The sequence below is a fragment of the Saccopteryx leptura genome, chromosome 3 (genome assembly GCF_036850995.1).
Source record: "Saccopteryx leptura isolate mSacLep1 chromosome 3, mSacLep1_pri_phased_curated, whole genome shotgun sequence".
NCBI lineage: Eukaryota > Metazoa > Chordata > Mammalia > Chiroptera > Emballonuridae > Saccopteryx > Saccopteryx leptura.
In genome coordinates this window covers 288,864,794-288,877,348 of record NC_089505.1, presented here as the reverse complement: position 1 = coordinate 288,877,348, position 12,555 = coordinate 288,864,794, and the positions used below count along the sequence as shown (strand labels likewise).

The following is a 12,555-nucleotide window of genomic DNA, read 5'->3' as shown; positions in this document are numbered from 1 at the left end:
AGCATTCATGGTGGGGGGCGCTGGGTGGGGTGGTGTGAAGTCTCAGTGAAATGACCTCTGTCAAGCAGGTGTGCACACGGTCAGTGCACAACAAACACCAACTGCTGTGCATGGCAGCACTAGGGTCCAGCACTAGGGTCCCCGGAGCTGGCCGGGGGATGGAAGTTCTGGAGAGACAGGTGGAGATCTAGACAAGCACATGGCAGCTGACACCTTGGGGCTGGGGGAGATGCCCAAGGGGCGTGTAGAAGGGAAGCAGGCCGAGGGCAGGGTTCCAAGAAGCAGAGCGTATCAGCAGTGGGCAGAGCGAGCTAGGCCAAGAAAAGCAGGAAGGAAGGAGCTGGGGAAAGCAGGGGCGGGGCCCAGAGGTTCCCAGGGAGGGACCGGCAAGTGATTGAAACAAGCTAGGCAGTCAAGGGAGAGGGGGTGACAGTGGACATTGAACTTAGGGACAGCAAGGTCCTTGGTGCATTTAAGGATGGACAGTTGCAGTGCTATGGAGAAGAGGCCTTGGCTTGGTCAGGTTCTGGCTCAATGGTTGTGAGCCTTCCTTCACGCAGACAGTTGCAGACTCGGGCCGGAAGGCCAAGGCCAGGCCAGGTGCCCCAGAGCCGTGTCAGCCCTGGGAGAGTGAGCTAGCTCAGCTACAACCAGAATTTTGCACTCTCTGAGCTGACCGTGGTCATATTCCCTGCATTTGCTGAGCATATTTCCCTTTTGTAATCACTTAGAAATCTGCTAAAGTCCTATTGATTGTTCTCACCTCCCTCTTGCATTTGTGGACAAGGGAAGGTTTCCCTTAACCCAGAATTAGCCAGAAGCCACACACCCCCTGGGACCAAAAGAATATTTTTCAATGAAGAGGAACATGGCATAGGAAGAGAAGAAAAAGGAAAGAAAGTTCAGCCTTGGGGCTGGAAGGAGTTGTGGGAAGGTAGCGTAAGGTGGTGCTTCTTATTGAGGGGGCAGACACTGAGGCTCCCAGCGGACACTTGGCAATATCTGGAAGCATTTTCGGTTGCTACAGCTGGGTAGGAGAATGCTGTCGGCATCTAGTAGGTGGAAGTCAGTGATGCTGCTTACCATCCTGCACTGCACAGGACAGTCCCTTACACCAAAAGTTACCTGGCCCAAAATAAGCATAGTGCTGAGTTTAAGAAACACTGGTTTAGAGGAAACAGAAAGTGAACAAATCAGAGCTACTTGAGTTTGTGAAAAAGAACAGAAATGTGACTGAGAACCAATTGAAGATTCGTTTGAGTGAAATGAATAGTGTAAATGGATATAGAGGTTTTTTTTAGGCTAGAACTAGGAGGTGGCCTGTTAGGGCAGAAACTGTTGACTTTGCAGTCCCTGTATTGGCAGGCACGGGCCTGGTCTACAGCAGATGCTCAGCAAATGTTTGTTTCTTTGTTTGGGTAAGTAGCCATTCAGCAAAGTGTTACCAACCCTTCCAGGTACATGCCAGGCTCTGGGCTGAGCCACAGCGATGCAGAAGACAGGGAGGCTCCAGTCCACCAGGGACACAGAGACATGAAGGGCCAAGCACAGTTCAGGGACATTACTGTCACAAAGAGAGCAGTGTGCTGACTCTGACCCAGAGAGTGCAAGGATATTTGAACTGGGCCCTGCAGGGTGAATAGGAGTTTGCCGGGGAACCAGAGGGTGGGGACAGCAGCTATTTCCTTGGGAAGGAGGAAGCAATTTAAATGAAACATGAAGTTCATGGGCCTAGTGCAAGGTGAGCCCTCAAATCAGCCAAATGTGGCTGTGCCCTTATCAAATAACCATGGGAGGCCATGGGCACTGTCTCCATATCTGTTAGGGGAAAGTAACCCTTATCTAGGCTAGAGGCTTTTCCAGTTAGAGATGTGCCCTGACGTAAGGTCAGAGATGTCGGGCCCGAATTTCCTGACTCCTGGGAAACTTGCTACGTTGGACAGGAATGTTCCCGAGCACTGATGTTCTAGCCCTCGTGGGCCTGTGGGAGAGCAGCTGTAAGGCAGGGCCCGCCTGTGGCCACACAGGAGACTTCGGTCAGACCCTCGCTTTGGCCTGGGTCCCTACGAAGGGCAGGAGTGTGCTCAGGTTTTCTAACTGGAGGTGCACAGCTTGGGGGCTCCCACAGCTTCGCAAGAGATGCCTCCCACCAGTGACAGATGGCACCCTCAGCCCCCACCACTCCTCAGGACAGATGCTGAGACACAGGACACAGATGCCTTCTGGGGCCAGTCTGGCAGCCCACACTGCCTGGAGCCACAGGGAAAAGGAGACTAGATGCCCCTCCAGAAAGGGAGGGCCAAGGACCCCAGGCCAGTGGCTTCTGAGTGAGTTTGATGAGTGCTCAGGCAGCTGTGGGAGACTTGGTCATCCTCACCAAAGCTGATTAAGATGGGCTCCCCCTACAGCCCAGAGTCAAGATGATATGTCTGGGGTGACTGCTCAGGGTGGCAGACAGAGTGCTAGGCGTGGACTGGGCAGGCCAGGCCCTTCTCCATCAACAGTACTCTTTGTAATCTTGGCTCTTCCCATAGTGAGGCCCCAGTCTCCTTTTCTGTGAAATGGGGAGATTGAACTAGAAGGTCTCTGAGGTCCTATGACCTTGATGTGCCCTCAAATGGCTGTAAAGAACAGGAGTGAGTACCTGGCTTTTTCTCTCTGACACCCCAGGATGCCAGGCCAGTGCTCTAGAAGGACACCCCCGGGGCTCAGGGGCCAAGAAAGCAACCTAGCAGAAGGGTGAGCCCATGGAACCCAACTCTGGCACTTAGCGCCTGGGCAAGGTCTTTCTCCAGGGGCCTCAGTGTCGCCTGGTATAGAACGGGGTTAATGGTGACAACCTTGGACAGTTGTCATGAGAGTCAGAAGAGGTGATAAACCTAAAACATTTAAGAGTGCCTGGCACATAGCAAGTGCTCATTAATGTGCTAATACCACCACGGGCAGGGGCTGGAATGAGGGGACACTGCCCCAGGGCTCTGGCCTGGGAAACAGCTGGGCCCAGACCTTATAGGGCGTGAGGTTCACCAAGATACTGCTGAGGGCTGCACAGGACTGGGGCAGTGGTCCTTTCAAAGGGTGGCCCCTGCTGGACCAGTGTCAAGCTGGGATCTAGACTCAGGGTTAGAGTCTGTGACACTGCATGTCAGTGTTCTAGGAGTTGTAACAGGGTGGGTCAAGGTCACCCCTGCTGGTAGTCCTTTGTGCCCCTTGACTTCCAGATGCTCCTATCGGGCCTCTTTCCCTACCTGGGGCCGCGGCACTGACCTCATTGTAGTAGGGGCAGTTAGTGGACTCCTTCATGGATGTGTACTTCTTGTCGTCGCCCACCTCCACACACACCACGGGGTCCATGTTCAGGCCCACCAGCTGCCGAGCCTCAATCACCGTGATGCTGACCTGCAGGCAGGAGAGAGGGAGGCCAGGGGGAAAGAAGCATGAGCTACAGAGCCAGTTCTGCCAGAATAAAATCTCCCTTCAGTGACGTGGTTGCTCTCCCAAGGTGATAGGGTCCGTATGTGCTTACGGTTGTTTCAGGTGATTCTCTTGAACTTGCATTTTAACAAAATAGCCTTTGCTGAGCTCTGAGCTAGAATTGGCATTCACTTCAGCACATTCTTCTAAGTGGGCTGCTTTTCATGCTTCTCATCTTGGAGATTTGATATTTTAATTGCTGTGCTTTGATGCATCTTCTAAGTATGATTTCATTCAAGAGAATCGTTATTTCCTTATCGTAAAAAAAGAATAACCACAAAAATTATCATCTGCTGTGCCCGTGAGAGTCATAACTATTCTAAAGGCCAAGAAAATTGCATACATCAAAATGAAAGAGATTAAGAAAAATAGAAACTCTGATGCCAACGAGAACGTTGCTAAGAAAGTATATAGAACTGGAAACTGAACGTTTACTAATTGAAGTAGCGCTTGAACTATGAACGCAAGCATTTCTATTTGGAATCTGAAGTGCCCAGGGAATGGAGCTCAGAATCTGGAGCTGTAAAGAAGTTCAATAATCACCATTTCTCCAGGGAGCTAAAAAGGAAATAGAGCTATTAACTTAACTCTGAGAGCTTACTGTGAAGAGAATTATCATACATAGACACTAGAAGTCCTTCTAGAATGTTCTTTGCATAGTAGTTTAGAGAGTTTTGACCTCGAGGCAACTTTTTAATACCAAATTTATATTTTTAAATCTCATCATTTCCCCACAACTAATTAGCCCATTTCTTTCTTTCCATTAAAAAAACTTTCAATAATTCAAGACTAGGAATTGGACAGGCACAGTTTTGGCATAATACGGTACTAAAGATACACCATCAGGAGATTAACCTTCCCAATGTGAGCAGCTGGTTGGTATTTTTGTTTTCCAAACAGAGGCCTGGCTATGATGACCGCCTTTTCTCAGGACCCGAAGTTTCCATGTTCCTCCATTGAGCAGAGCCAATAACGGCAGACTGCCCCGCTTGGAAGCACTGACATGAGAGGTCAGAGGTGCGAAGAGGAGAGGCGCAGAGGGTTGAATGGAGTAAAGGGAGAGAGAGGCTCCAGAGGGTGCTCTGCTGGCTGAGTGGTGGCCCCAAGGGGAACCCTGAGAGCGCAAGTTTGAGATCACTGCGTGGTGTTGGTGATAGCCTCTCATGGTGCTATTTTTAAAGCAGCATATATTTAAATATTAATACTCTAGGAATGCCATCTTGCTGCTCCTTCTTCAACTGGGGCTTTGTGTGTGGGAGGGATGCATCACTTGGACTTGAAATTAAAAATCTGAGGGAAGGGAATGGCCATCCTTCCCTCCCATCCTCTAGTCATCAGCAAAGGATTTTGATTCTTCCAGAATGGAAGATAAAGAGGAAAACAGAGCTATAGAGGGACCAGCTGACCAAGCAGACTCTGTTAGTAATTGACTCTTCCATCCTCTCCTTCCAAGATAAGGCACATAACCCTAGGCGGCTTCATGAAAGCCATGGCAAGGAACAATGCTGACTGTAAATCTACACCTTTGTCTTGGGAGAACCCAAGAGTCATGGTGAATTGTGACCCGTTTCTGAGTGATCTGATCGTGCTGTAAGGACATTAGCTGGGAGCCCGAGAGGACAGGTGGCAGGCCCGTTAGTTCTGCTCTTCTAAACTGCCCTTGACTTTCCCACAACTCCTGGTGGCAGAGGTGACGTGACCAGACCTGCATCTTGAGGAGATCATAGAGGAAGTGGTGGAGGAGGCAATCTGAGGGCAGTAGGACCAGAGAAGTGGATGCAATATTACAGGTGAGGTTGGGGGTTTAAGGTCAGTGCAAGGAAGATGACATGGAGGTGAAAACCGAAGAAATGTTTGGAGGTGACAACATATTAGGTCTTGGTGCTGGGAAGAGTGTACGGAACAGACACAGGACTTCATGGCCCACCAGAAACCTTTCTGCTGAGTGCTGAGCTTTGCTCGCTCTGATGGGGAAATCGCATGTTCGCAGGGAGGAAACTGTGGCTTCTTGATTTTGAGATTTTTTTTTTTTTTTGTATTTTTCTGAAGCTGGAAACGGGGAGAGACAGACAGACTCCCGCATGCGCCCGACCGGGATCCACCCGGCACGCCCACCAGGGGGCGACGCTCTGCCCACCAGGGGGCGATGTTCTGCCCCTCCGGGGCGTCGCTCTGTTGCGACCAGAGCCACTCCAGTGCCTGGGGCAGAGGCCAAGGAGCCATCCCCAGCGCCCGGGCCATCTTTGCTCCAGTGGAGCCTCGGCTGCGGGAGGGGAAGAGAGAGACAGAGAGGAAGGAGAGGGGGAGGGGTGGAGAAGCAGATGGGCACTTCTCCTGTGTGCCCTGGCCGGGAATCGAACCCGGGACTTCTGCACGCCAGGCCAACTCTCTACCACTGAGCCAACTGGCCAGGGCCATTTTGAGATGTTTATAATCAGAAAAGGGTTTGCACTTTACGTACATTCTAAACAGAAGAAACAAGGGGTATGAGTATGCTATAGTCTTCCCACTGTTCTGAGCTCTCAGGGTCCTTCTGGGATCTGAGTTCAGCTAAGTCCCTCTCCTGTCACCAACTGGCTGTGCTTTCTGAGGTCTTTCTTTCTAACTCAACAATGCCAAGTTCTCCAAGAGAGTCAAGTGCCTTCTGATAGCTTTTCATGCTTTCTATGTTGTATTTACTGGAAGCAAGAATCATTCAACATTTGCCTTCTCAATGCTCTCCCTCAAAGTATGTTAACACCTGCAATTGAGACGTGAATGAACCTATCAGGAAATCCCATGCTACCAGGTTGAATACAACTGTTTTGTTCAATTCATATTATTGGCCCTGGCCGTTGGCTCAGTGGTAGAGCGTCGGCCTGGCGTGCAGAAGTCCCGGGTTTGATTCCCGGCCAGGGCACACAGGAGAAGTGCCCATCTGCTTCTCCACCCCTCCCCCTCTCCTTCCTCTCTGTCTCTCTCTTCCCCTCCCGCAGCTGAGGCTCCATTGGAGCAAAGATGGCCCGGGTGCTGGGGATGGCTCCTTGGCCTCTGCCCCAGGCGCTAGAGTGGCTCTGGTCGCAACAGAGCGACGCCCCGGAGGGGCAGAGCATCGCCCCCTGGTGGGCGTGCTGGGTGGATCCCGGTCGGGCGCATGCGGGAGTCTGTCTGACTGTCTCTCCCCGTTTCCAGCTTCAGAAAAATACAAAAAAAAAAATAAAAAAATTTACAAAGTCTTTGGAGGAAAACTGTCTGGTCTACTTACTAAAAGTGTCTGGCAGGAAGCAGTTTGCAAGGGCTTTGGAAAACAAGCAGCAAATAGTAAGCTGAAGGTGAGCAGGGGCTAGAGGGAGCAACCGTCCAAAAGGCTTAATTAGGGAGAAATTAATCATTCTGACTGCGATAGTCAGACACCCTTGGATTTGAACCCTGGCTCTAGCTTTGAGTAACTGTGACCTGGCCAAGTTCACCCCCCTTGAGTCTCAGTGTCTCACCTATGAAATGTAGTAATACCTATATTTGGAAGATTGTATGAATGACATTAACTCAAATGGAAAATACATATACAGCTCCTGACATAGTGTCTGACATAGAGTAAACCTTCAAAAAATACAGTTTTATTAACAGCAACAACAATGACTCCATTTTCCATCTGCCCTTACCTGGCAGGCTTGTGGAGGGAATAATACCTGGCTATGAGGTCTTTTTTCTCTGGAATTTTCCTGTTCTCAGTACATGGAGGAGTAAGCCCTGAGCCCAGGCCCCTAAAAAAAACCCTTAGCAGTCTTAGAATATCCAAATTTGGGTTTTGGCAGAGAGCTGAGGGGGTGCCACTCCCAAACCTTTAAGGAATCCAGTGGCTTGGGGTTGTCTGAAACCACAGGGGCAGAGTCACTTGACACTGTCCAGGACTATTTCCAGCACCTGGGAAGATGGTCAGGGACTGGATGAAACAAACTGAGGTAAGAATTAAGGGAGACAAGGTATATCTAGAGAAAGCATGACAAGATGTACCTGATACAAAGAAAAGTACCATCTACTAGTCTATTACATCATCACCTGAGTGTGGTGAGGCGGGGCTCTCTTTACAGGGGCAGTGTGCAAGGGCTTTGGGAATGAGGCATAAAAGATAAGCTGTAACCTGGGAGAGGGGACTCACGCTGATCCTGGCATCTGGTGCTGGAACCAAGGGCAGGAGGTGTAGTGGTAGCCAGAGGGGGGGCTCTCCTGAAGGCTCTGTCCCCTTTGATCAGCCAGCATACTCACTCAATGCTGGAAATGCCCAGCAGTCTTCTGACCTAAGGTGGGTCTCATTAGCCCCCCAAGGGAAGGTCTAAAGCAACAGGTGGTCCTGTGGTCCTTCCTGCTTTCGGTTTATAGATACTAGATACTTCTGGTTTGTACATTAGCCTATTGTGAGTTATGTTCATGTAATTCAGCCTTTTAGCCTCTGATCAATTCTGGGAGAAGAGACAAAATTGAGGGTGTGGTCCTGCAAAGCAGGGGATGAGGTCCCAGGCTGGGAAAGCTGCACTGATGTTCAGTTACTCTGTATGGCCCTGTCGCAGCAGTCACCAGTCATGCTCATGACCCATCCTACCTGCACTGTGGGCTCATTAACAACCTTACAGCTGCAAGTCTCTCCCTAGCTCAGCCATTCTGTCTCCAGTTTTAGAAACATACACACACAAAAATTAAGTGTTAATTTCAGGAAATACAGGGAAGCCAAGAGAAGAAAAAACACCCACACTCTCACTATCTATAGATAACCAGATTGACATTACTTACAGCATTAAAATAATACAAAGCAACAATTTAAAAAAATAAACAAAAAAAACCTTTTATCAGAGGCTCTTACTTTAATTGTTGGAAATATTTTTTGGAGGGGGTGGCTCCTTGGTCTCTTTATGTTTTTTCCAGGTCTCTTGCTTTATGAAGTCCAGTGCTGGACATAGAGCCTGAGAGGGCTTTGACCAGCATAGGCAGAGTTTTCAAGCTCCTCTTTGGGTGTGTACCTCTCTATTTATGACACTGCTCTGTGTGCCTTCCAGGAACAAGCTTACTCTGGGGATTTATATTCAGTTGTGGTTGTCCATGACCCCCCACCTGTCTCCACAGAGTCTATAATGCCCACCTGGCCAGACCCCTATCTCTACCCCATCAGAAAAGAGTTTGGAAGACATAAGGCCTCTAGTTGCCCCACCTACCTGGTAATCCATGGGCCGCCCAGCACTTGGCTCCATCTTAATGTCTGGCTTGGATCTGAGAAGGAGAATGTCCTGTCAGGCCTGGTGTAAGGGACTGCTGGAGGGGAGGAAGGGGGCCCTGACACTGGCTAGACTTTGGAGCAGGGCAAAAGGACAGAGTTGTGGTCTTCAAACACCCCAGGACTGCTAAACAGAATGGGGATTGGTTGTTCTCAGACGCCTCAACAGAGAGGACTAACCAATGCCAGATCTAAAGGGGAGACAGCCATCAGGTCAATAGGTTCAAATACAGGCTGGGAGGCTTTGTGATTCTCCTGGGCCTGGAGGTATTCAGTGACTTGGGAACAGGCCCACAACAGCTGCACTCTGCCTTTGTAGGGAGAGAGGTGAAAGAGACATCCAGGAAAAGAAGAAAGGGGTAGGGTTAGGATGAACCCAAATTCCAGATGTTCCTGCCTGCTGGGGGTGGAGGCAGTTGGGGATGTGGGGCTCAGCCCACTCACCGCTTGTTGGAGACATTCGTGGTGAGAGCTGTGACAGAGGCTAGAGACACGGTATCCGGATCCAGCCCATCCCCCAGCCGAACGGCCAGGCGGTCAAGGTCCTCCATCTCCAGCACTGCTGGTTCATCTGGGGAAGAAAAAAGGCTGGTTAGTTGTGCTGGACCATGGGATAGAGACTGTCTTTCCTTTTTGATTTGGTATTGGGAGGCTAGCAGTCAAATTGAAGGTTTACTTGGTAGCATCTGCTAAGAATGTTGTGGCCCCTATATCTACAGTGTTTCCTATTTAATCTTGATCTTTGATTTTAATTATATCTGGTCTTGTTTTTAAATTTTAATTGAATGTAACTTTTATTGTACATTACTTAAGTACTGCAGATTCTCACGGAAGAAGGTAGGAAATAAATAATGCATACTTATGCACTTCTCACAACAGTAGCTACCATATATTGAGTGGCTATAATATACCAAGCACAATGCCTGGCACTTTGTACACATATCTCTAGTCCTCATAGCCATGTCCTGCCAAGATAGGCACTGTTCTCCTGTCACAGATGAGGAAACTGAAACTTAGGAAGAAACTTATCCATGCAACATAGCTGATGGAATGCAGAACCTATCTCTGTGCTAATATGTATTAACCAAATGAGATGAAGAAATGATGATTCTAAGAAGCCATCCTAGGGTGATTGGTTTGGGCTTCAACCAAGCATCTCTACCCTCTCCAATCTAAGAAGGAGAAGGGCACAGCTGGAATTAGCATGGGTGCAAGAGAGAGGGAGAGAGATTACGGGGCCAGTGGGCCACTCAGTGGAGACTGGGGTGGGCAGCCAGGATCCCTGAGGGAGGGCTTGTAATCAACAGGACCTGGCTCAGAAAGCGCCACACATCTCCTTATTCACTCCATTTCTCCCGTTTTCTGCTTGTCCTCCTTATAGTCTTGACACCCTCCCCAGCCCCCAACTTCCCACAGGCCACTCCAACCTGCAGGGCCCACATGCTCTTCTCCCTAGGGCCTTCCCTTGCAGCCTGGTTAGAGGAGAAAAGCGAGGCGGTGAATCCTGCCACTGGGCAAGCATCCTTGTGATTCGGGTTTTCTCCCAGAAATAAAGAATTGACTGAACAACTTTCGTTTCTTGTTATTCCCTCCTCTAATTAAACATCTCTAGGTTTCTCCACGGAGAAAACGGAATGGGAGCTTTTTGTAAGCAGGACCCCTGGGCAGGGGACTTTGTTCTGGACTGGACCACCAGAGATGCTGGTCACACCCTCGCCCTCGTAGCGACCCCTGCCTGAGGACCACTGTCAGGACACGGCTCCTCTGCCAGCCAATGGGCGGCCAGGCCCCGCCCAGGTGGCTCCGCCGACCAATTGCAGGAGAGCCTGTTGGGGCGCGTCCTGCCGAGGGGAGGGGTTTGGTCACTGTCGGGTCAAAGAGATGGCTGGACCCTGGGCAGGGGCACGCTTCCCTACCTTGTCTTTGGGATTCCTCCTTGTGGGATCGGCTCTTGCCGAGCTTCATCGCGGAGAACACGTTCCTCCCGGCTCTGTGAGAGGAGCCACCAGAATGAGGAGGTGGAAGGAGATGGAGGCAAGGAGGAGGACACACAAACACAGAAGAGCAAAACCCGAGAGAACACATAAGGGAAAGGACATCCAACCTCCAACCCCTCTCCTACTGGGACTGAGATATACTGGGGGCTAAACTTCCCAAACTGGGAGCCATGAGGAGGAATTAGGAAGGACGAAATCCCACCACTTTCTCCTTCCCCATGCCTTCATGGGGAACAGGTTGGGGCACCAGCGACCAGAGAAGGTGCCCTTCAGCTGGAAAGCACTGTTTAATTAGAGCCCCTTGGGATTTTGGACTGATCTCAGCCCCCTCAGTCCAGTTTTAGACCTCCACACTCTGCCAGTGCACCAAGCTCCTCTTCCCTGTCCCTGTACCCCACTTCAGCTGGGTGAAAAGAAAGCCAGCCAACCCGAGACAAAGCATCAGAACAGAGGTCAGGAACAGGACTCAGGGACAGAGGCGAGGGGCTGGGAGATGTAGTTGAAACTACCTGCTTAGTTCTCAGATGGCTCTGGTGCTCAAAGCCTGCCCTTTCTCTCCCAGTCTCCCCGTGCCCTTGGATTCTCCTTGGTCCCCAGTGAAAAGGAAGAGATAGGCTCTCTCATGTCTGTCTTTGGTCTTGGCTTTAAAAAGGCCCCTTCTGCCTGTCCCTTCTCACGGTGGAATCCCCCCTTCCACCACCACCCAGGAACGTATGGCAGACTCCATAGTTCCTACCTCTTCCTCTGGCTTGGTGTGGCCTTGTGCCCTCAGGTGAAGGGCCCTGCAGTCAGGGGGGCTGAGAGAAAGGGGCAGGGGTCCTCACTGTCCTTTCAGTGATGTCCCTGCAGCCGAGCCTGTAATCCTTGGTGCCAGAGGACTAGGAGTAGGATCAGCAGGGGGTAAAGTGCAGTATTCCATTACCCTATTAATATTGCATTAGCTGGATACCTGAATCCCTGCACTTCCCATTGTCCCTCCTCCTGGGTGTGGCCCTGTCATCCTGTAGGCCCAAGTGGGGTGAGGTGCAGTCTCCAACCTTGAGCTTACCTATAGCAGAGCCCACCCATCTTTGGGCCATGAATCTCCCTGTGGAGATTCCCCTCAGGAACCTATGGTTCCCAAGACCCCCTGTTCTTTATGCTAGTTGATGTGAGGCTGAAGGAAACCATTCTGTTTTGTAGAGATAGCCTAGAAACCTCAAGCCTCTCTACTTAGGGTTAGAGAGCCAATCTCAGTCCCCCAAACTTGGCTCTATTCTAGCCCTAGGCCTTTTCTTTACTCTTTATCTTACAGGAAAGGCATGTAAAGGTGTGTGTCCATCGCCCAATGAGAGAGTAATCAAGAAACACACCTTTCATGTGGCACCAGCTCACAGGTTAGGAAGCACCGGCATGTTTGTGATTTCCTAAAAAGGCACCAGGAGGTGAAAGAAGGCTGGGGTGGCACTGATCTATCTGCACTCTCCAGCATCGTGCTTTCTGGGATGTAATAGTAGAAGGAGAGGGAAAGAAAGGTGCTCTAAAATAGGAAAATGAATGCCTTTGGGATCATTTTTTAAAGTCTCCCTTCTAATAAGGCGATATCACATATAAAATAGCCAATAAGAATTATGTGACTTTTCTTGAGCAAATGACAGTGGGCCAATTGCTTTCCAGATGTTTGTTCATTTCATATTCATAGCAATCCTGGGAGGAACATATGCCTTTCATTCAACCCATGAAAAACCTGAGGCTCAGAAAGTTGGGATTGAAGCACAAAGCTCCCGTCTCCGAGGCCAGCCATAGTTCACTGCATCCTTGCTGCTGTGGCATTGCACTTCCTTTCAGTAGAGCTGCACT

The 12,555-nt window shown here is 50.1% G+C and overlaps 1 protein-coding gene across 2 annotated transcripts in view; it reads right to left on the bottom strand.

Annotated features, from left to right (window-relative positions):
- OTOF (otoferlin) overlaps positions 1–12,555 on the bottom strand; it is an 84,893-nt gene that overhangs the window by 27,836 nt on the left and 44,502 nt on the right. For both annotated transcript variants that reach the window (XM_066372418.1, XM_066372417.1), the window contains 4 exons: positions 10,636–10,709; positions 9,164–9,290; positions 8,661–8,715; positions 3,268–3,399 (listed from right to left, as the gene is read on the bottom strand). In XM_066372418.1, coding sequence (XP_066228515.1) covers positions 3,268–3,399; positions 8,661–8,715; positions 9,164–9,290; positions 10,636–10,709 — 388 coding nt within the window. The remainder of the gene's footprint in view (positions 1–3,267; positions 3,400–8,660; positions 8,716–9,163; positions 9,291–10,635; positions 10,710–12,555) is intronic.